Source organism: Callithrix jacchus, chromosome 16, assembly GCF_049354715.1.
Source record: "Callithrix jacchus isolate 240 chromosome 16, calJac240_pri, whole genome shotgun sequence".
Classification (NCBI taxonomy): domain Eukaryota; kingdom Metazoa; phylum Chordata; class Mammalia; order Primates; family Cebidae; genus Callithrix; species Callithrix jacchus.
Window position 1 is genome coordinate 746397 of NC_133517.1, and position 23244 is coordinate 769640.

The 23244-nt window shown below is 44.0% G+C and overlaps 1 protein-coding gene across 8 annotated transcripts in view; it reads right to left on the bottom strand.

Annotated features, from left to right (window-relative positions):
• Positions 1-23244, bottom strand: part of RGS20 (regulator of G protein signaling 20) — a 99127-nt gene that overhangs the window by 35484 nt on the left and 40399 nt on the right. The window contains exon 2 of one of the 8 annotated variants that reach the window (XM_035277636.3): positions 556-671. The exons of the other annotated variants lie outside the window; for them this stretch is intronic. Coding sequence (XP_035133527.1) covers positions 556-671 — 116 coding nt within the window. The remainder of the gene's footprint in view (positions 1-555; positions 672-23244) is intronic. 8 annotated transcript variants of the gene reach the window in all.

Here is a 23244-nt window from a genome sequence, read left to right on the forward strand (position 1 = left end):
GAACAAGAGTTTCGATTGTTCCACAAATTTGTCAGTAGTTGACAACGTCAGATTTTTTTTCCTGGCCATTTTTTTTTTTTTTGACAGAGTTTCGCTCTTGTTACCCAGGCTGGAGTGCAATGGCGTGATCTCGGCTCACCACAACCTCTGCCGCCTGGGTTCAGGCAATTCTCCTGCCTTTTCCTGGCCATTTTAATACGTGTAAGTGGTAGCTCATAGTGAGTTTAATTTACATTTCCCTCTTGACCGATAATGTTGAGCATCTCTTCATATACTATGTGCTACGTGTACCTCTTTAGTGAAGGATCTTGGTATTTTTTTGGCTCCTAGCCTGAAGCGAGAGCCCCTGAAACACTAGCCCTGTGCTCTCGCTCGTACCAGGGCATCTGTACTTTACGCGGCTTTGTTCATGCTCCTAATAGTGCTTTGATTGATTCTGTTTTACATAAAAGTGTTTAATACGTAGGTGATCAGTGATTAGAGAACTAATAATGTATCCTCTGTGTTTCACCTCATGACTAAGTGCATCTTTGCCCTTTCTGTTTGGGAACATACCTGAGAATTTCATGAAAGGTCTGAACCCAGCCCAGGAAGGCGTTTGTCCCTGTTCTCTTCAACTGTTGACTGGTCACCTTCATTTCCCGTCTCAGGCACTCTAGACACAAAGGACTCTAGGAGCAAAGAGGGAGAACACACACCCAGCAGGCATTTGCCTCCCTTTAACTGCTGAGTTTCCATCGCCTCTGTCCTTCCACATCAGTTAAAAGTTGTCAAAGACAATGTATCACACACATTTAATCCATTTGCAGAAATGGTTCATTGTCATTCACATAACAACTCCTTCCCTCTGTATTGCTACTTTCTATAATGTCACTTCTCCACCAGAAGCAAGAAACCTGCAATATCAGGCACCAGGACGATGATATCATTCTTCCATGAGAATGTATATAAAATATATTTATATATTACACATAGGTATATATTACTTATTATATATAATGTATATAAAATGTCTATATATTTTCTAATATGAAGTATATATAAAATGTATCTAATATATATCTCCAAATGTTTAGTATAAGCATGCATTTAAATACCTACCTGTACACTAGTGTATCAGGGTTTTAAAAAATAGCATAATGGGCTGGGTGTGGTGGCCCACAGCTGTCATCCCAGTACTTTGGGAGGCCAAGGCCATGGCTGGATCACTTCAGCCCAGGAGTCTGAGACCTGCATGGGCAATATAGGGAGACCCTGTCTCTACAACAACAATTGCAAGAAAAAATTAGCCAGATGTGGTGGCACAGGCCCATAGTCCCAGCTATTAGGGAGGCTGATGCTGGAGGATTGCTGGAACTCCGAAGGCAGAATCGGGATTACAGCACTGCATACTAGCTTGGGTGACAGAGCAAAACCCTGTCTCAAAAAAAAAAAAAAAATATATATATATATATATATGGTATTTACCATAATAGATAACAAAGTATTAGGAATCAAATGGACCCAGTACCACCACTACCTATAGGGGCACAGGCACCTCACCCCAACTTCTCTGTGTCCAATCAGGAAAAGAATACTATGTGGTTCATGGGGTTGCTGGGAGGAATAAATGGGAGAACTCCTGTAAAATCCTCACATAGTACCTGGAATTATTAAATGCTCAACAATTAGTACCAAGTATATTTTTAAAAAGAATAACATCATAAATCCATCAGGCCAATATTTTAAATTCTATTTTGTATTTCCTTCCCTTCGTTCATAAAAATTATTGACATGATTACAGGAAAGTATATACATGATTTTGAACGCTGCTTTATAATTTTCTGTACTGACATGATAGTTTGCTTATTTATTTATTTATCTTGAGAAGGGGTCTCACTCTGTCACCCAGCCTGGAGTGCAGTGGCGCAATTATAGCAACCTCTGTCTCCTGGGCCTCTGGTGATCCTCCCTCCACAGCCTCCTGAGTAGCTGAGACCACAGGTCCCCAGCTAATTTTTTTTTTTGAGACAGAGTTTCGATCTTGTTCAGGCTGGAGGGCAATGGCTCACTGCAACCTCTGCCTCCCAGGTCCAAGCATTTCTCCTGCCTCAGCCTCCCGAGTAGCTGGGATTACAGGTGCCTGCAACCATGCCTGGCTAATATTTGTATTTTTTTTTTCTTGAGACAGAGTTTTGCTCTTGTTACCCAGGCTGGAGTGCAGTGGTGCGATCTCGGCTCACCGCAACCTCCGCCTCCTGGGTTCAGGCAGTTCTCCTGCCTCAGCCTCATGAGTAGCTGGGATTACAGGCACGCGCCACCATGCCCAGCTACTTTTTTGTATTTTTAGTAGAGACAGGGTTTCACCATGTTGACCAGGATGGTCTCGATCTCTTGACCTCGTGATCCACCCGCCTCAGCCTCCCAAAGTGCTGGGATTACGGGCTTGAGCCACTGTGCCCGGCCAATATTTGTATGATTAATAGAGATGGGGTTTCACCATGTTGCCCAGGCTGGTCTCAAACTCCTGGGTTCAAGTGATCAGCCCACCTTGGCCTCCCAAAGTGCTGGGATCACAGGTGTGAATCACTGATCCCGGTGGTAGTCGTTACAAGTTTTAGCAGCTCGGCAAGTCCTGCGTTTCACTTTTCCGCATCTCCTTTATCTATTGCTCTATTCTAACTGGTGCTTCTAACCTTCACGACTTCCTTTCCACAGCTGCCTGGCCTGCCTGTGTCTGCATTTATTTGCTACTTTCAAAGAAAATTTCTAAGCGTTAGAAAAAATCACCCATTATCCCATCTCCCAACGTCTTCCATCTTTTCTTTCCACACACATACGCCGTTTCAGTGTCACTGATCTTCGGGTCCAATGCTCAGGTAGCTTTAACTTTTCATCACCCGCCTCATAACTGTATTGAACCCGAGGTACTGAATGCACCTCTAGATGGATTTTTTTCTGGGCTGGCATTGTGAGTATTTCAGCGTCAAGTACCTGCTACCTCTGATGGCTCCACAATGACCCAAAGGCAGGAATCCCAAACCTCACCTTTAGACATGGTAGCTGGTCATGACCTTTAAAGTCAATGTGTATCTGGTTAACTCTTTTGGTCCCTCATTTTCTTCACCTCTAAAATGCAAAGCGTAAGCTTGCCATTCATTTTCTGGGATCCTAAGAAGCCATGAGCTACAGGAGCCTGTTAGCCTGGCCTCTGGCCTCTGACCTCCCAGGAGAATTGTTACCTGTCCCGCCACTCCCCAAGAGCATCTCTCTTACTCTTTAAATATTTTGGAAAGATTCTTTAAATCTTTCTTTTTCCCCTGAGATGGAGTCTTGCTCTGTTGCCCAGGCTGGAGTACAGTGGTGTGATCTCGGCTCACTGCAACCTCCACCTACCTCCTGGGGTCAAGTGATTCTCCTGCCTCAGCCTCCCGAGTAGCTGGGATTACAGGCGTGCACCACCATGCCCAGCTAATCTTTGTATATTTAGTAGAGACGGGGTTTCACCATGTTGGCCAGACTGGACTCTAACTCCTGACCTCATGATCTGCCCACCTGGCCCTCCCAAAGTGCTGGGATTACAGGTGTGAGCCACCAGGTTCAGCCAAGATTCTTTAAATCTCAATAGGTACAGGAAGGCTATTGAGACATAGAAAAACATCAAACGCTTCACAAAAACATGTGGTTTACAAGCAGGAGGAATGCTTTGTCATCTGAGATAAGGAAGAATGGGACCAGTGTGAAGACAGCTCTGATACCAAGCCACTCGGCTGCTTAGCTTCCTCGCTCCTCCCCAGTTTTTGTTACAATATGCTGCAGTTAACTAATGGTTCATTTGGCCGGCTTTCTGTTTTCACAATGAATAAATGACTAATGGCATTAAAATGGGGTGGAATGTGAAGCCAGAGAGCTATGTCTGGGGATCTTACCGCTTTGGTAATCCCCAATACACCAAGTATAGCAGACAGACACAAACAAGGGAGTCTCCCTTCTGACTCTCAGCTGTGTGCCTTCCCCCTGCATTGCACTGGGATGCTGTAATTTTACCTTAGTCCCTCAGTTGTGCCCTGTCCCTCTCTCCCACTACTTTTTTGAGCCTGTTCAAATGATTGGGTCTTTGTTGTACTCCACATTAAGGGCAAAGCTCCTTTCCTCATGAGCCTCGTTCATTTCAATTTCACTGTTTTCTGAGCTCCCGCTGACTGTGGTTCCCAGATGCAGAGAAGGCACGGCGATATTCCAGGAATATCCTCTTGTACTGTGGCCTCAAGAGACACTCTCATTTCCTTGTTCTCTGCAGTAACGTTTCTGAGTATTTAGCACAACGTGTTCCAGTTTACTCCTAATTTTACCTTCCTCTTGGTAGTCCTGCCTTTCAGGTTTCTCCTGCCTGGGGAATCATTCTCTGATACTATTTTCCTTGGATGCCGCATGATTTTCCACAGATACCACCTTCGCCAGCACATCCAGGGGCCACTCAATACGCTGAACAGCAAAGCAGCAGAGGGTTGACTGAGTGTGTTGTAGGGTCCTCTGGTCTTAAAGGTGGATGCTCACATGTAGGTGGCAGAGGAGGAACCTGTGATCTAGGAGCCTCTCACTCCATGCGTGCCTCTGACTTCAGAGAGAACTGGAAGTCACGTGAATGAGAAGATAAAGATGAAAAAGCCGGCCGGGCGCGGTGGCTCAAGCCTGTAATCCCAGCACTTTGGGAGGCTGAGGTGGGTGGATCATGAGGTCAAGAGATCGAGACCATCCTGGTCAACATGGTGAAACTCTGTCTCTACTAAAGATACAAAAAATTAGCTGGGCATGGTGGCACGTGCCTGTAGTCCCAGCTACTCAGGAGGCTGAGGCAGGAGAATTGCCTGAACCCAGGAGGCGGAGGTTGCGGTGAGCCGAGATCGCGCCATTGCACTCCAGCCTGGGTAACAAGAGCGAAACTCCGTCTCAAAAAAATAATAAATAAATAAATAAATAAAAATTAAAAACAATAAATAAAAAAAGACAAAAAAGCCGTTTGGCTGGGGTCAAGAGACATCAAGTGTGTTGGAGGGAGGGACAACTCTCATGTGAAAGGCTCTTGGCTTCCAGAGCATGAAGGAAACAGTTTGTGAAGATGTTTGGCTTTGAGAAGGATGAGCTCACAGAAAGTCTTTTTTTTTTTTTTTTTTTTTGGCTGCTTGCTAGATTCTCATTCAAGAACCTACACAATGAGGTTAGGAAAACAGACCTGCCGAATCCATGCTAAACTCTCCCTGGGTTTATCTGCTTACGTGAAAACAGCAACAGGGGAATGTGGCTTTCTCTGAATCGTTTACTGCAAGGTAACACCAGATCACCGGATGCTGTTGAAGCCACAAACAGGCCCTCTGCTGCCCAAGGCACCTGTTGCTGTGAGCAGCTGAGACTGAAGCTGAACGCTGGCCAACAGTGACTTTCTGCTCAGTAGGATGCTGAGATGAAGCAATTCTAAGTTTGAGAGAATGCTGGCCCGTTATCCAGCGGTGTAGTCTTCACCAGACAAAAGTCCATCTCACTGTGGCTCATGAAATATTAATGAAGAGCTAGAATTCCTTGCTCTGACTTCAGCACAAATAGACCAGAAAATCCAATCAAAGGTCTACCTTCCGCTACATTTGATATACAAAGCCAGCAGTTTCTTATCCGGTGGGATTTTGTGGAAATTCTAAACTTTGCCTCTGGGCAAATGTATGAGTTTTCAAAAATATCTATCTTTTGGTTTTATTGTCTATTTTGGTTTTGTCTATTTTAAGAAAAAGCTGGTCCATTGTTTTCTAGTAGGGGAAGTCAGCTGGAAGCTTAATAGTAACAAAAGACTTTTGAATTATAATTCCTTCCAGATGGATGCTCACATGTCCTCATCTTTTAAAAAACCATTTAAGCATCTTACCATCTGTTTTTCAGTGACTTATCATGGAAATCTTTACACTTTTGTTTATGTAACCGTTGCCAAATGTGTAAGCCCCAGGAGGTTTTAAGCCACTGAAGACTAAGACTATAATAAGAATGTCTTTCTCCTCTTCTCTTCTGCCATTACTAAATGCATATCCTATGTAACTCAACATTTACAGTGGCCTTTTGGGAAGTATTAGAAAGAATAAGAGAGTGAGATCTGAAGGACATTAATAAATTATGAATGTTTTTATTTGTCCTTTCCTAAGGTCAGCCAACAATGAAGGCGCATTTTGCAAGCACTGACTGAAATCTTTATTGAGACCTTGCTTATCCCAGGAAACAGCAGCATTCTGAAGAAAACCTCAGCTGGAGTGCAGTCCCAGTGAAACAGCCCACAGCGCCTCTGACAGTATCAGGCAGTGGGGAAAATCTTTGTCTGTGGCTGCTTTAGGAATTGTTCAGATGGCTGAGGAATGTGCCAGGCTATCAGGAACAGTTTGCATGAGAATGGCCAGCTTTTTACTGTTTCCCAGCAAGGAACAGGCTCCCTAATGAGAATTTCTACGTAGTTACTGCAAATTATAGAAAAACCAGGCAAATTACTTACAACATAGAAAAATTAACGTCTAAAATCAATGCCATGGCTGGACGTGGTGGTTCACGCCTATCATCCCAGCACTTTGGGAGGGAGAGGCAGGAGGATCACTTGAGGTCAGAAGTTTGAGACTGGCCCGGCTAACATGGTGAAACCCGGTCTCTACTAAAAATACAAAAATTAGCGTGGTGGTGGGTGCCTGTAGTCCCAGCTACTTGGGAGGCTGAGGCAGGAGAATTGCTTGAACCTGGGAGGCGGACGTTGCAGTGAGACGAGATCACACCACTGCACTCCAGCCTGGGTGACAGAGTGAAACTCGATCTCAAAAAAAAAAAGTTGAAGTTATCTCCCAAGACAAACCTACCCCTTCTTACTTTTTCTCTCTTGGTAAGCAGTGTTATTATCTGTCCAGTCCAGTTGTTCAAGAAAGCTTGTCATCCTCAACTCCTCCTAGTTCTAACTCCCGGGAAAGGCAAAGTCTGTCTGTCTCCCAGCACACGCCTCACGTCCGCCCTCATTCACATCTCAGGCCTGAAAAATGGTGGAAGTCTCCCGGCCACTCATTCTGCCTCCCTTGTCACCTTGGATAAAAGATAAATTTCTGGAAGGAGCTATGAGAGCGCCACAGATGCCCTTCTTCCCTCTTTGGTCTTTCTGCTCTGCTCCTCCTTCAGAAGTGCTAAGACTTGGTAGGGAGGGACCTGGCTATAGGGTGAGTGTGCTTTTCTTGGGAAATACCTTTCATTGTGGAAGGTGGGGTAGGCAAGGCCAAGGGACAGAAGAACAAGTTCCCTGATGCTGCTTGGCTCAGGCTGGGAAGAAGCACGGAGAGTGCTGAGCTGTGTAAGTGACATCACCAAGGCTGCAGAGCTGGCAGAGATCTGAGGCAGAAACCTGTTTGCTGTTCGTGGCTTCTTGGGTGGTGTCTCCTGTCAGGGACCTAACTGCTGTGGAAGGTGGTTGGCTGGCTGGGGTGCAGACATAGCCAGAATAGGATCAAAGTTAATTCTGGGACTGTGTAACAAGCATTCTGGATTAGTCAGTTAATAACATTTTTCTTTTTCTTCTTTTTTTTTTTTTGAGATGGAGTCTCACTCTGTCATCCAGGCTGGAGTACAGTGGCACGATCTCAGCTCACTGCAACCTCCACCTCAGTGGTTCAAGCAATTCCCCTGCCTCAGCCTCCCAATTAGCTGATTACAGGCACACATGACCACGCCCGGCTAATTTTTTTGTATTTTAGTAGAGACGGGGTTGCACTATGTTGGCCCGACTGGTCTGGAACTCCTGACCTCAGGCAATCCACCCGCCTCCGCCTCCCAAAGTGCTGAGGTGACAGGTGTGAGCCACCAGGGCCGGCCAACATTTTTCTGAGCTGAGATTTCTTTTCTTGTAACAAATGTTGTAAGCCTCATTGTTTGCCATGTTCAGATTTTTTAAAAAATCAACAGTAAAACAGAGCAGGGTTTTCTTCATGATGGTACAACAGTGACTAGCACATAGTAGGCACCTAAAATATGATGTGTCAAGCAAAATATATAGTTATGTATGTACATATACATCTATCTACACAAGCACACACATGCACACACAGCTGCTTCATACATTGACCTGTCCATTGCTATTTACAGGAAGCGAACTTAACTGCCAGGGTATGAACTGATCCATCTGATCTCTTTGTCCAAAATATAAGAATCAATTATTTTGGGCTGGGCATGGGCAGTTCACACTTATAATCCTACTACTTCGGAGGCTGCGGCAGGAGGATTACCTGAGGTCAGGAGTTCAAGCCAAGGTTGGCCAACATGGTGAAATCCTGTCTCTACTAAAAATACACATGGGCACAGTGGCTCATGCCTGTAATCCCAGCAGTTAGGGAAGACACAGCAGGCGGATGGCTTGAGCCCAGGAGTTGAGGCCAGCCTGGGCAACAGAGTAAAAACCCCATCTCTACTAAAAAAAAAAAAAAAAAAAAAATGCAAAAATTAGCCATACGTGGTGACATGTGCCTAGTCCCAGCTACTGAGGAGGCTGAGGTGGAAAATTCCTTGGGTCCAGGAGGCGGAGGTTGTGGTGAGTTGAGGTCAAATCACTGTACTCCAGCCTGGGTAACAGAGCGAGACCCTAACTCGAAGAAAAAGAAAGTAAAATGGATAAGCAAATGTGTTTATATAATGGCATATTATTCAGTGATCAGACGGAACAATCTCCAGCTGCTTCAATGTGTGGACTAATCTCACCAACTAATACTGGCAACTGCAATTCTGTATTCTATCTCTACAACTTTCTCCCTGTGTTTTTAGGGTCGCACTCTGTTGCCCACACTGCAGGGCAGTGGCTATTTACAGGTGCAGTCGTCCCACTGCAGCCCAATGCCCTGCGTTGGAGCTATCCTCCTGCCTCAGCCTCCCAAGCAGCAGGGACTGCAGGTGTGTGCCAGCTCTGTCTCTATAATTTTCACTACTCTAACCACCATGTAAGTGGAATCATACACTATCTGTCCTTTTGTGTCTGGCTGACGGAGTTCAGCACAATGACCTGAAGTTTCAACCACTTTTGTAGCATGTGTCAGAATTTAGGAGTTGGGATTTTTTCGGAGAAGGGATGTTTTAGAGGCGACAGTAGACAGCAGAGATACCCACTTTACTTCTAAGCCCTGCAGTGGCAGAACTTCTGTGGGAAATTATACCAGGGCCATACGGGAGGCAGTGTTCTCAAAGACTAGCCAGATCTCAGTAAGAAATCAAACAGAAAGGAACATTAAGAGACAAGTATGGGCCGAATGCAGTGGCTCACACCTGTAATCCCAGCACTTTGGGAGGCCGGGGGGTGGGGGCGGATCGCCTGAAGTCAGGAGTTCAAGACCAGCCTGGCCAACATGGTGAAACCCCATCCCTACTAAAAATACAAAAATTAGCCGGGCATGGTGGTGCACACCTGTAATCCCAGCTACTACTCAGGAGGCTGAGGCAGGAAAATCACTTGAACTTGCAAGGCAGAGGTTGCAGTGAGCCAAGATCGTGCCATTGCACTCCAGCCTGGGCAACAGAGCAAGACTCCATCTCAAAAAAAAGAGACAAGTATGGAGGCCAGGGCACGTTGCTGCTGGCAGACCAAGGCCCAGAGAGCACAGCGGGATGCTGTGAGGGGCCTGCAGAGGTGTCCGACGAAGCCAGGTCAGGATGCGAGCAGCACTGCTGTGGCCGAGTGGGAATATCGGGTTGACCTGGAGGAGTCCTCTGAGTCCTGGGCTGGCCTTCCGGGCCACAGCTGGTCCCTACAGAACACTTGCTGGAAACAGAGCACCGGGACGGGATGTCCAGAAGCCCAGTGCAGCAGCGGGAGGAGAGCATGGGGTATCCAGTCCGAGGAGTCCTCCATCCTGACCTCTGCCTCCTGTGAGGCCCGGACCAAATTACTTCACCTTCCTAAGCCTCCACCTCCTCAAGTGTATTTAGCTGCCTTGAGACTTGTTAAGAGGGTTAAATGAGAGAATGTATGCCAAAGGTCTCCAAAACCCAGGGGCTACTCTGGTGCCATTCTTTTTCAAAATTTAGTACTTATCGATATTTTATAATATTGATATTTTTTGTTGACATTTCTTGTTACATAAACTTATTGATATTTAATGTAAAAATAGGATGAGTAACAAGGAAAGACCTTCTGGGGTTTAAAGATTGTAAACAAGGCTGGGTGCTGTGGCTCGCCCCTGTAGTCTCAGCACTTTGGGAGGCTAAGGCAGGTGAATTGCTTAAGTCCAGGGGTTCAGGACCAGCTTAGGCAACATAGTGAGACCCTGTCTCTTAAAAATATAAAAATCAGCCAGGCATGGTGACGTGCACCTGTAGTTCCACCTGCTCAGGAGGCTGAGGTGGGAGGATAGTTTGAGCCCAGGAGGTTAAGGCTGCAGAGCTATGATTGCACCAATGCATTCTAACCTAGGGGGAAAATAAAAGATTGTAAACAAATTGGTCCAGTACCTTTGTGTCTCTATTCAGCAGGGACCCCATTTACCCACCCTCAGACATTTGGCACCTTGACCATTCACAAACCTAGAAGTAATCCAGAGTGCCTCCGAGGATACACAAGCAATGACAAAAGTAACGGGGCAAAGCTGAGAACGGAAAGACGAGAGAACAGTCATGTAAATCCGCCAGTTCACCAAGCAGAGCACCTTTGCACGAGTGTCAGGAAGGCTCCAGCAAGCCTGCTGAGGGCAGTGAGTGGTGAAGGGTCTGGCTGGGTCCTCACGCTTCCCCTGCTGGGCTTGTGATTGGAGCCTGAAACCACCTCCCTAGGCCTTGCTTTCCTTCTCCGTGAACTGGAGGCAAAATGACCACCAAGTTTTTCTTCTCCTTTTAACATGCCACGGTTACCTGCCACTACATGGCTGACCTGTGCAAACAGGATGCTGAGTGAGAGAAGCCAGCTAGAGGGGGCCATGTATCATATGAATCCATCTATATGAAATGTTCAAAACAGGCAAATCCGTGGAGACAGAAAGTAGCTCAGCGGCTGCCTGGGACTGCTGGAGGAAGGGACTTGGTGGCTGACGGCTTAGGGGTGCTGGGTTTCTTCTTGGAGTGATGAAAATATTCTAAAATGAATTGCAGTGAAGGTTACATATCTCTATGAATGTATGTCATAAAATGGTTTTTAAATGCTGGTATTTTAATTTACCTTAAAGGCCGCACAGTGGATTGAGTACCAAAAAGGTACAGAAATGCAGGTTGTGAGTTCTGTCACTAACTTGTTCACCTGACATAAGTCAGTTACCTGCTCTGGGCTGCTATTGGCTGAGTCATTTTTCTTTCTATTTCATAAAGTCATGATTCTGTGACTTAAACCTGAGACACATGAGAAAAAGAAGGAAAAAATACCCAAGAAAGAGAATAGAGACAAAAGGCAGTGGGGCACAGAAGATGTGGCATGCTGGTGGCAAACACGGGTACACAGGCACTGTGGTACCAGAAGGACAGACACAGGAGCATCACGTGGCATCTTGCGGCGTGGTCAGTGCAGGGGCCAGCTGCCTGACTTCTGGAGGAAATGCTATTGATACATCACAGCTGGGAACAACATAAAGTTCCTAACAGCAGAAATTTTAATATGCATTTGAACAAAAAATGCACCATAAAAAAACTTTCCCTGACCATCGTGCTACGGTGGAAATGCAAATGAACGTGCCAGTCACGTTACACAGCATTTCCATGTTCCCCTTTACAGGCATAGGTCAGTACGAAGATCAGAAATGCAAGCTCCTTCCTTGGTCAAAAGCACCCGCAGCGCTCTTTCGCCTAGAGAATTATTGTATTTATAGTCTTTTCAACATTCACCAGGTGAAAAAGTGGGTTCCCACAGTGCACCCGGAAAAACAGAACTGCATCTCAACTAATTACAGTTCAGGTTTTATTTGATAGAGAAAATAATAAATATGAGCAGTCAATGCCACATGAGCCCTTACTGTATTCAATCTCATACATATTTCATTTCTCTCTCTGGTTTTGAAATCTAAGTAATCTACAGCCCACGGGGTATCATGTGCTATGCATGCTTCAATATAGCCCTAAAAAATGGAAACTAACATTTGATATGAATTTAAATCCTCCACAAATCCATACTTTTGTTAAAGTGTCACAAGATTATTATACGGAAGTTATGTTGAAGGCAATGGAGCATTAGGAGGAGGCCAGTTTCTTCTTTGGTTCTGATGTGATGGAAGGAAAACAGCCTCCCAAAGGGAAAAGAAAAACACTCCTTCTCTGCTCCCTAATGGTCACACTTACTTCTAGGTACACTCTGAGTACCCTCAATACCAGGACAAGGGTCTGGGTAACATCTGATGTCCTCTGAAGGTGATGCCTTTTCCTCATCTAGAACATTCTCCAAATTAACAGTGCAGAAGGGAAATGCAACCTCATCATCGTCATCATCACCCCTCCTCAGGTCAGGCAGGAAATTATAGCCAGGGGGAGGCAGAGCAGTAGCTCCCGTTGGTGCAAGGCAAGGGGGAGGGATCCAGCCCCACAGCCATCAAGGAGGTATTCCAGCGCCCTGCTGAGGAACAGGCTCCCAAAGTGTGGCCTGGAGTGGACACTCAAGCTCTTTAAGCAAGCAGAAGGCCGCTGTAGTAAGAGTAGTGCCTGTTGCCTTTGCAGTGTGTGCCCAACATGCCTTGCACCTGTCAGGCACTCTGTATACTTTGGACTGACCTATCAAGCTTTAGAAATAACGTCCTTTGCATAACTAAAAGTGAGCCAATTGTGCAGACATTGTGTCTCTCTGATGTGATGCAACACGAATTTATTTGAGCCTTTAGGTCTAACATCTAGTTTGCAGAAATTTAGGGAATCCAGGAACAAGTTAGCACATGAATTCAATGTGGGACGATGGATGGGGCAGCAGGTCCAGTTTCTCCAAGCTGGCGTATGAAAAAGAAGATGGATGATAGAAAGATAAGTAAAGAGACTAATGAGAAAGAAATGTGATATAGTTACATATTAGATGATGCCCACGGGGTATCATGTGCTATGCATGCTTCAATATAACCCCCAAAAATGGGAACTGACATTTGATATGAATTTAAATCCTCCACAAATCCATACTTCCGTTAAAGTGCCTTTTGTTAAACTGCTTACTGTTAATTCTGTTGGATATGATAAATGCATTGTGGTTATTCTCTGGATATTATAAAGTATGCTAATTAAAAGATTAGCTTCCTTAGAATAACATTCATTTTTATTTGAACTGTCTTTAATGAATAACATCTCTGTTGATACTCCCTACCACTGCCCCTAAATTATTAGCTGGAACCGAGGAAACTCTTATGGACAGGGCATCCTAGTGTGACCACAAGTGAAAACAGGCCCTTAACCAGTGCTCCAGGAATCCACCTGCAGTTGGCTCCAGTCTGCCAGGGCAGCCCTAACCCATTCTCCTTGTGCTGAGCACAAATCTTGACAGACATTAGGGCTGAATATTTGCTGAAGATCTTCCTCTCCATCAGTTACAGCAGATGGGTTATGAAATGTGTTAATGTACATGCAGATTCAGGATAAAAATGTACAAAAGACATGTTTATAAGTAACTAGCTTTCTCTACTTCTTATAAGAATGTCTGGGCAAATTTTCTTTCTACATTTCTTTTTTCACAAATTCCATTTATGCCCATAGAAAATTCCCTACGGTCCCCCGTGGATGGTAGCATTGGCTCTTCACACTTTGTCTTGTGTCCATTATTAAAATATTTTATGCTGGGATGATTCTCCTATGATAATGATATGAAAGAGCAAGATCCTATTCTATTTAAAGATTTCAAGCTGTAAGTAATTTGAAATCTCTGAAAGCCATCCGAGCTCTCAGCCACAAAACCTTTGTGCATATTATTTCCCAGTGATCCTTCTTCATTAGGCCTTTTGGGCTTCTTAATTGCTACTAAGTTTTCCTGTTAATATGAAATCCTGAATGTTGAAATAGTGGATACCCAAAAGAATCTTAAAGTTGGGTCCTTTGATTTTATTTCCTATAGGATATTGCCTTTAATTGGATTTTTGGTCTGTCTTATGACTTTTATTAAAGAGTGGACTATTTCTGTAAAAAATAAAATTGTTGGGCCGGGCGTGGTGGTTCATGACTGTAATCCCAGCACTTTGGGAGGCCGAGGCAGGTGGACCACGAGGTCAAGAGATCGAGACCATCCTGGTCAACATGGCGAAACCCCATCTCTACTAAAAATACAAAAAATTAGCTGGGCATGGTGGCACGTGCCTGTAATCCCAGCTACTCAGGAGGCTGAGGCAGGAGAATTGCCTGAACCCAGGAGGCAGAGGTTGCCATGAGCCGAGATCGCGCCATTGCACTCCAGCCTGGGTAACAAGAGCGAAACTCTGTCTCAAAAAAAAGAAAGAAAGAAAGAAAAGAAAGAAAATTGTTGTTGCTTGAACTTCATATTTACTTTCATACAGATTGTTTCTTACAAAAACCTAGTAATACCCCACATCTACTTTTATGCTATAGTCCAGATGGAGACGAACGTTTCCAGGCAGGGACCAGAGCATGTACACAGCACGCTTTGGTCTGTCTGTAACTACTCAGCTCTGCCTCTAGAGCACAAAGGCAGCTTTAAACATCAAACAAATTAGCAGGGCTGTGCTACAATCAATCTTTATGAATGCTGAAATCTGAATTCTATAAATTTTTATGTGTCACAAAATATTCTTTTTCTCTTTTATTTATTTATTTTTTTTGAGATAGTGTCTCATTCTGTTGCACAGGCTGAAGTGTAGTGGTGCAATCCACAGCTCACTGCAGCCTCAACCTCCTGGCTCAAGCGATCCTCCCTCATCAGCCTCTTGAGCAGCTGGGACTAAGGCTCATGCAACCATACTTGGCTAATTTTTTACTTTTTTGCAGAGGCAGGGTCTTGCTTTGTGGCCCAGGCTGGTTTCAAACTCCTAGTCTCAAGAGATTCTTGCACTTCGGCCTCCCATAGTGCTGGGATTACAGGGATGAGCCGCCGTGCCTGGCCTTATTCTTTTGACTTTTTCTCCTAACAATTAAAAAATGTAAAAACCATTCTTGGCTAGGCATGGTGGCTCACACCTGTAATCCCAGCACTTTGGGAGGCCGAGGCAGGCAGACCATTTGTGCTCAGGGTTGGAGACAACTCTGACCAACGTGGTGAAACCCCATCTTTATTAAAAATACAAAAATTAGCTGGGTGTAGTGGCTGGCACCTGTAATGCCAGCTACTGAGGAGGCTGGGGCAGAAAAATCACTTGGAGGAGGAGGTTGCAGTGAGCTGAGATTGTATCAGTGCCCTCCATCCAGCAAGAGAGTGACTCTGTCACAAACAAACAAACAAACGATGGTTTGATGTCATTCGCATTAACTCATTACAAGACCATTCTCTACTCACTTGAAAATTTCTAAATAGAAATATCATATAGATGCTGTCACATTTGGCTTAAGATATTAAGTTTCTGCTGGGTGTGGTGGCTTACACCTGTAATCCCAGCACTTTGGGAGACTGAGGCAGGTGAATCACCTGAGGTCAGGAGTTCGAGACCACCCTGGCCAACATGCAAAACCCCATCTCTACCAAAAATACAAAAAAATTAACTGGGCATGGTGGCCGGCACCTGTAGTCCCAGCTACTCAGGAGGCCGAGGCAAAAGAATTGTTTGAACCCAGTAAGCCAAGATCCTGCCAATGGACTCCAGCCTGGGAGACAGAACAAGACTCCGTCCCAAAATAAAATGAAAGAAAGAGAGAGAGAAAGAGGGAAGAGAGAAAGAAAGAAAAGAAAAGAAAGAAAGAGAGAGAGACAGAAATGAAGAAAGGAAGGAAGGAAGGAAGGAAGGAAGGAAGGAAGGAAGGAAGGAGGGAAGGAGGGAAGGAGGGAAGGAGGGAAGGAGGGAAGGAGGGAAGGAGGGAAGGAGGGAAGGAGGGAAGGAGGGAAGGAGGGAAGGAGGGAAGGAGGGAAGGAGGGAAGGAGGGAAGGAAGGAGGGAAGGAGGGAAGGAAGGAAGGAAGGACAAAAGAAAAACAATTTTTAGTGTTCAGAGCATACAAAAGCAGGCAGAGGGCTGGAGGTAGCCCTGTGCCTTGTTTGCTGACTCCTGTCATAAACAGAAACTCTTCATAGACTGTTTATGGATAATTGAGAAAAGGAAGTATAGATTCTATAGTAGTAACATCCTGCGGATTATGCTCAAGAGATTCCCACCATAACCCCATGATCACTTAGCCTACCACAGTACGGCAGGCTGCACATCAGAGCCTAAGGAATCCACACTTCCGCCTCTGCCCAGGCAGTCCCTGGCTGCCAGACACACAGATCCAACCAGCTGCCTAGCACCACAGCTGGAACTCTCGTGGACATCTCTAGGGTATAACATGGAATCCTGCATCTCCCCCCCAGCCCCTCTGTTTCTCCTCCTGTCTTCTCCGTGGCCACACATGGTGCCACCATCCACTCACAAGGAGTCACCTTGGTTCCTCGCATGTCCTAGTCCTCTGCGTGTTACTCATTAGCAAGCTCACTGCGTCTGCAGGACTCACACCAGCCTGCTCTGCATCCCGGCTGCTTCTCCTACGCTCTCGTCTGGATGGCTGCAGTCAGTCCCATACCGACTACCTTCCCTCTCCCCTACAGCTTTCTGCTACAGTAGCAGAGTTGAGTAGTTGCAATAAAAAGCACATGGTCCACAGAGCCTAAAATATTTACTAACTGTTTGAAAATAGAATCTAGATCCAGTCAATCCCCTCCTGTGAGCTTCAATGGCAAATCCTGACACTGGAATAAATCCAAGCTGGATCAGAGCCTAAACAGTGCATGGTGGCCCCCTGTGTTTCCAAGAGCAAATGTATCACATCTTACATTTAATATTTGCAATGATTTTGTGGAGATTTTTTGAGATCCATTTATCAATGGGGGAAAAACTCAGCCTCAAGGAGGCTGTCCTCATGTGCCTGACATCTCAGCCCCAAAGAGATATGAATCTAGATCACCTGTCTCCAGGTACTGACGCATCTGTCACCCCACAGAACTGTGCCCCTCACACCACAGCTGTGTGTGGCCACAATTCGGTGGATTTGGATTATGTGTGTAGGCCCATCAGTGAAGGTCTCTGGAGTCCTTTTCCCAGAAGACCTGCTGGTGATTCAAATGGGCTAATAGAAACTCCAGCTCATTACTTTGTCCCACACGGCCTTAGCATTCCCAAGACAGTTCTCTGGGCTCAGCTGACAGAATGTTTTTGTCTGCACTTCCTAGGATGTGTTGGGGGGAATCTTTGCTCCTCGAGGTTTTAGTTTTCTACAGTTTGCACCAAAATATCTACTGAATTTTAGATCTCCCTCCCCCTAGGCCTTAAGTGTTAAATAGTGGATACGCTGAACAAACAGATCTAAAATTGAAGAAATTTCAGACTTGAAATGTTCAGTGGGTATGTACTTCAGACTCTTTGCCGGGAATCATAGCAATTTATAACCTTTCAGTGAGACAACATAAGGCAGTTGGGTACAGAGACCTAGGACGAAGACCCCGGTGCTAACGTATTGGGTAAAAGGCTTATATAGGATCCATTTCAATTAAGAAAATATAAGCTATATGGGCCGGGCACGGTGGCTCACAGCTGTAATCCCAGCACTTTGGGAGGCCGAAGTGGGCAGATCACAAGGTCAAGAGATCAAGACCATCCTGGCCAACATGGTGAAATCCTGTCTCTACTAAAAAATACAAAAATTAGCTGAGTGTGGTGCCTCGCACCTGTAGTTTCAGCTACTTGGGAATTTGAGACAGGAGAATTGCTTAAACTCGGGAGGTGGAGGTTGCAGTGAGTCAGGATCGTGCCACTGCACTCCAGCCTGGCAACAGAGTGAGATTCTGTCGAAAGAAAGAAAAAAAAGAAAGAGAGAGAGAGAGAGAGAAAAAGAAAGAGACAGAGGGAGAAAGAAAGAAAGAGAAAGAGAGGAAAGAAAGAAAGAGAGAGAGAAAGAGAGAAAGAAGGAAAGGAAGGGAAGGAAGGGAGGGAGGGAGGAAGGGAGGGAGGGAGGGAGGAAGGAAGGAAGGAAGGAAGGAGGGAAGGAAGGAAGGAGGGAAGGAAGGAAGGAAATATAAGCTATAGGTAGCCTCCTAATTATCAGAACAGATTTGATAGATTTTAGCAAATGTTTTCTCTATCTAAATCAGTATTAATAATTTTCATGCCCTCATGATTTTGAATACAGATCACTAGAAGATAAAAGAAAGAAACGAAGCCTATTTGGTTTATGATGTTTGTTAAACATGCTCGTGCTTGGGTGAGTGTTCACCTGTACTAGATTTTGCAGACTTTTATTCTTGTGATGCTTTTTAGTAATCCTTCATCCTTTAAGCCAAATTTATTCCACGGGGTCTGGTTATGATGCTCTGGTGTTTTTGTTAATAAGAATTTTACTTTGCCAAAAGAACAGCATGGCCTAACCAGTCACTGAAGGGGCTGGAGGCGACTTGTATGTTTGGCAGAAAACTTAGCTCTAGTGAGAATTAGATAAATTGCAGGCTGTTGTATAACTAGATCCCACGGTAACGAGAGCAGTCGTTCTCGGAATACGGATGTCAGAGCAGCGAAGCCGGCTGTCATCACGGTAGGGAAATAAAGGCTGAGATAGTAAGAGTGAGATGACAGGTGAGACTGAGGTAAGTCCAAGGCCTTGGGGACACACACATCCAGCGCTGTCCTCCTGTCCTAGGTCAGGAGAGTCCTGCTACTCTGCCTCCAGGTTTACTATTTTCATCTCCGGTTTAGGGTAGAATCTAACTGTTTCCATATATTAGTATTCTTTTTTCAAATGCCACAGTCAAGATAAAAGAGCAACTTGGCAACAGGAAATTTAATATGAAAATTAATTATATGGAACTCATTCATGGAGATAATGCTAAAATTATAGTCCCCACAGAGACTCTCCTCTGCAAAGGTCAACCAGCTGTTCTTTCCAGAAAATACTGTTAGCCTTTTCTTAATTTTTAAAATATTGTTTTCTTATTGCCAATATCTTACAATAAGCCCTACTAGATATAACACGAAGTAGTTAAATGTGGATTTTACTGAGTGACTATTTTGAATGCAATTCTTTCTGCAACCAAATTTTTTCTAAATTCTTCAGTTTCAGGAGGTAATTTCTGGGGTGTCTATAAGTGACAAAGATTAGGCTAAATATGAATTAATAAATAAACTAATTAGTAATATTTTCCTGGATATTAAGTCATGGTACAGGCCTTTTATATTAAAAATTTTTAAGAACATTGTCCAGCCGGGCATGGTGGCTCATGCCTGTAATCTAGGCACTTTGGAGGCTAAGGCAGGAGGATCACCTGAGGTCAGCGGTTCAAGACCAGCCTGACCAATATGGTGAAACCCCATCTTTAAAAATAATAATAATAATAATAATTTAAAGTAAAAGTAAAAAAATAAAAAACATTGTTCAAATGGTGAAAATTTTAGAAACTGCGCCAGATAGAAATATATCAAAATATAAATGTTTAAAATCAAATTATCCATGGTTGGAGGCTTAAAATAATAATTATTAGAGGAATATTGGTAAGAGGTACCACTTACTGATACTCTTTTGAACACCACAGCTGCGCAAGAGAATAGCCCTGCCATACACATATTACTTTAAAACAAGTATTCTTGTCACTGCTATACACATTCAGATTCAGAGGCTCACAAAACCAGTGATCAAAGTCAAAGTTTGAACCCAGTTCTCTTTCATTCCGATGCTCATGCTTTCTATATTACACAACTGCAATTTGAAGCATAAAGAGTTGCAAAAATGATAACATACTTATTTCCTTTCCAATGTTTCCAAACTTACAAAGCATGTATTACATTTTACACACAAAAATGGCAAATTTAAAAATACACACTTTCTGAATTGCATTGGAAACAAATGATATAAAGGAAAGATAACAATGTAATCCACAGAAACTTAATTCAAGAAATATGTCAATAGGTCAGGGAAAATTACTATTTTATTTTATTTTTTGAGACAGAGTCCTGCTCTGTCACCCAGGCTGGAGTGCAGTGGCGTGATCTCAGCTTACTGCAATCTCCGCCTCCCGGGTTCAAGTGATTCTCCTGCCTCAGCCTCTTTAGTAGCTGGGAATACAGGCACACGCCACCATGCCCAGCTAATTTTGTGTATTTTTAGTAGAGATGGGGTTTTGCTATGTTGGCCAGGCTGGGCTTGAAATCTTGACCTCAAGTGATCCACCAGCCTTGGCCTCCCAAAGTGCTGGGATTACAGACATGAGCCACCGCACCTGGTCCAAATCACTATTCTTATGCAACAACTTAAAAACCCCAGATAAATAAGTGAAATTACATTTTTAAAGTCATCAGAGAACTGTGAAAGCAAAAAGATTACATTAACTAAAATTTCTCAGTAAGAGAGCACTTCCAAGCTGAGCAGTCACCAGCTGTTTTTCTTTCTGAGGAGTTTTGCTGACCATTAGCACAAGCTGATGATATAAAGGGACTCTTTTCTCATGTGGGAGAACAAGTCCCCTTCAGTAACGAGGCCTTCCTTGAATACGTGGCTGGCTCCTTAAAGACATTTACCAAATGTGGAGGCCACATGGGGAAGGTGGAGGCAAAGAGCAAACCTAATGGAAGACTGAGTCTTCCATTCTTTTGAGACCTAGGAGATGGAAGTCCACCAGGCTCTCACCAGAATCCAGGAGAAAATTCTCAAGGAAAAAGAAGGAACTGGGGATAAGCTAAATCTTACTACAACTGTAATCACGGCTGGGCATGGTGGCTCACGCCTGTAATTCCAGCACTTTGGGAGGCCGAGGCAGGCGGACCACCAGAGGTCAGGAGTTTGAGACCAGCCTGACCAACATGGTGAAACCCCATCTCTACTAAAAATACAAAAATTAGCCAGGTGTGGTTGTGGGTGCCAGTGGGTGCTGGTAATCCCAGCTACTCAGGAGGCTGAGGCAGGAGAATCAGTTGAACCTGGGAGGTGAAGGTTGCAGTGAGTCGAGAATGTGACATTGCACTCCAGCCTGGGTGACAAGAATAAAATTCTGTCACAAAACACACACACACACACACACACACACAAAACTGCAGTCACTAGCCTGGGTAACATAGTGAGGCCCATCTCTACAAAAAACATTTTTGTTTAATGGCCAGGTGAATTGGCATGTGCCTATAATCCCAGTCACTCAGGAGGCTGAAGTGGGGAGACTGCTTGAGCCCACAAGTTCTAGGCTATAATGGTGCCATTGTACTCCATTCTGGGGATGACAGAGGGGGTTTCCATGTCAAAACAAAAAACCCAAAAAACTGTAACCAGACCTGACCCCATTCTAATACCTGCTTGTCTGAAGTGATCAGCCCTTCAGTCCTTCATCCTTAGACAGGAAATCCCTCCAAGGGAGGTTCTATCCTTGCTGGTGGAAGAAATTACTGGAACCTACACTGTTTCTTTATATACAATATCTACATATAATAAAAATTACTAGATATGTGAAGAGAGATTAAAATGCGATGAATAAAAAATAGACATAGGCACACAGATGATCTCATTGGATTTAGTAGACAAGAATTAGACTAAATTGATGACATGATAGGAAATTTCATCAGATAATTTAAATGTATTAAAATGAATCAAGTTGGCATACTACATTTAGAAGAAAGGAAGTTCTGAAACGAACAGCTCACTATGTGGACTGACAGAAGACTTAGGCACGGAGGAAGACAGCTTAATTATCTAAAACACCAGTGAACAGAAAATATTCAAATTGAAGCAGAGAGAGATGAGAAATGAACAAAACAGATCAGACAACAAGAGATATAAAGGAAAAAGTGTAACATATGTATGATTTGAGTCCCAGAAAACCAGACAAAGCCATATTTGAAGAGATAGTGAGTGAAAATTTTCCAAACTTGATGAAAGACATCAATCCACAGATACAAGAAGCTCAGTTAACCCAAAGCAGAATAAATAAAAGGAAAACCACATATAGGCACATTATATTCACTGTGGCAAGTTAGAAACAAAGAGAAAAACTTTAAAGAGCCAGAGGATAAAGATACGCCACCTTCAAAGAAGTGTCACCTTTCAACAGAAACTATGAAAGTCAAAAGAGAATGGAATGAGAGTATTCAGGTAGGCCAGACTGAAAGAAGAGATTTGCAGTGTGCATCTGCACATGCGCACACACACACACACACACACACAAATTTTGACAGATGGCCTGTATCCAGAATATGTAAAGAACTCCCACAGGTCAATAATAACAATAATAACAGATCAATGTCACAATAGAAAAATGGTCCAAACAGAAATTGAAGACCAGCCTGGGCAACATAGCAAAACCCTGTCTCTTCCCTCTCCCCCATCCAAAATAAAAAAATTAGCTCAGTGTAGTGGTGCACACCTGTAGCCTCAGTGTCACAGCTAATTGTGCCACTGCATTCCAGCCTGGGCAACAGAGTGAGACCCTGTCTCAGAAAAGAGAAAAAAAAAGAGGGAGAAAGAAAAAGAAAAAGAAAAATGGGCCAAAGGCTTGCAGAGGCATTTTAAATAGAAAATATACAAATGACTTGACCCAAAAACATGTAAGAAGATGCTTAACATCACTGGTAACCAGGGAAATACAAATTCAAACCACAATGAGATACCGCTATACAGCCAGCAGGATGACTAAAGTTAAATGGGTAAACAATACTAAGTACTGGTGAGGATGTGAAGCTGGTAGGGATGGATAGAAAATGATTTGGACTAATGAAACAGTCTGGCAGTATCTACTAAAGTTAAATATATACTGGACTTCTCACCCAACAATTATCCCGGGCATATATTCAAAGGAAATAAGTGCATCAAAAGACATGTGAGAATGTTCATATTAGCATTATTCATAATAGCTTCACACTGGCAACAACTATAATGTCTTCAGTAGTGGAGTGGACAAATACCCTGCCGTGTATTCACACAAAGGGATGCTGCAGAGCATTAGAAACAATACATACAACAACAAATGAATCTCAAAAACATGACGCAGAGCTAAAGAACCAGACGCAAGGATTATATGCTGTATGATGCTTGACGAAGTTCAAAAGCAGGCACAATTGGCATATGTACGGTGAAAGAAGTTATGAAAGTGGTTACCTGTGGGAGTACTGAAAGAAGGAAGTGAAATGGGCTCTCTGAGGGGCCCAGGGGACCTCAGAATATCCTATATATTGATCTGGAG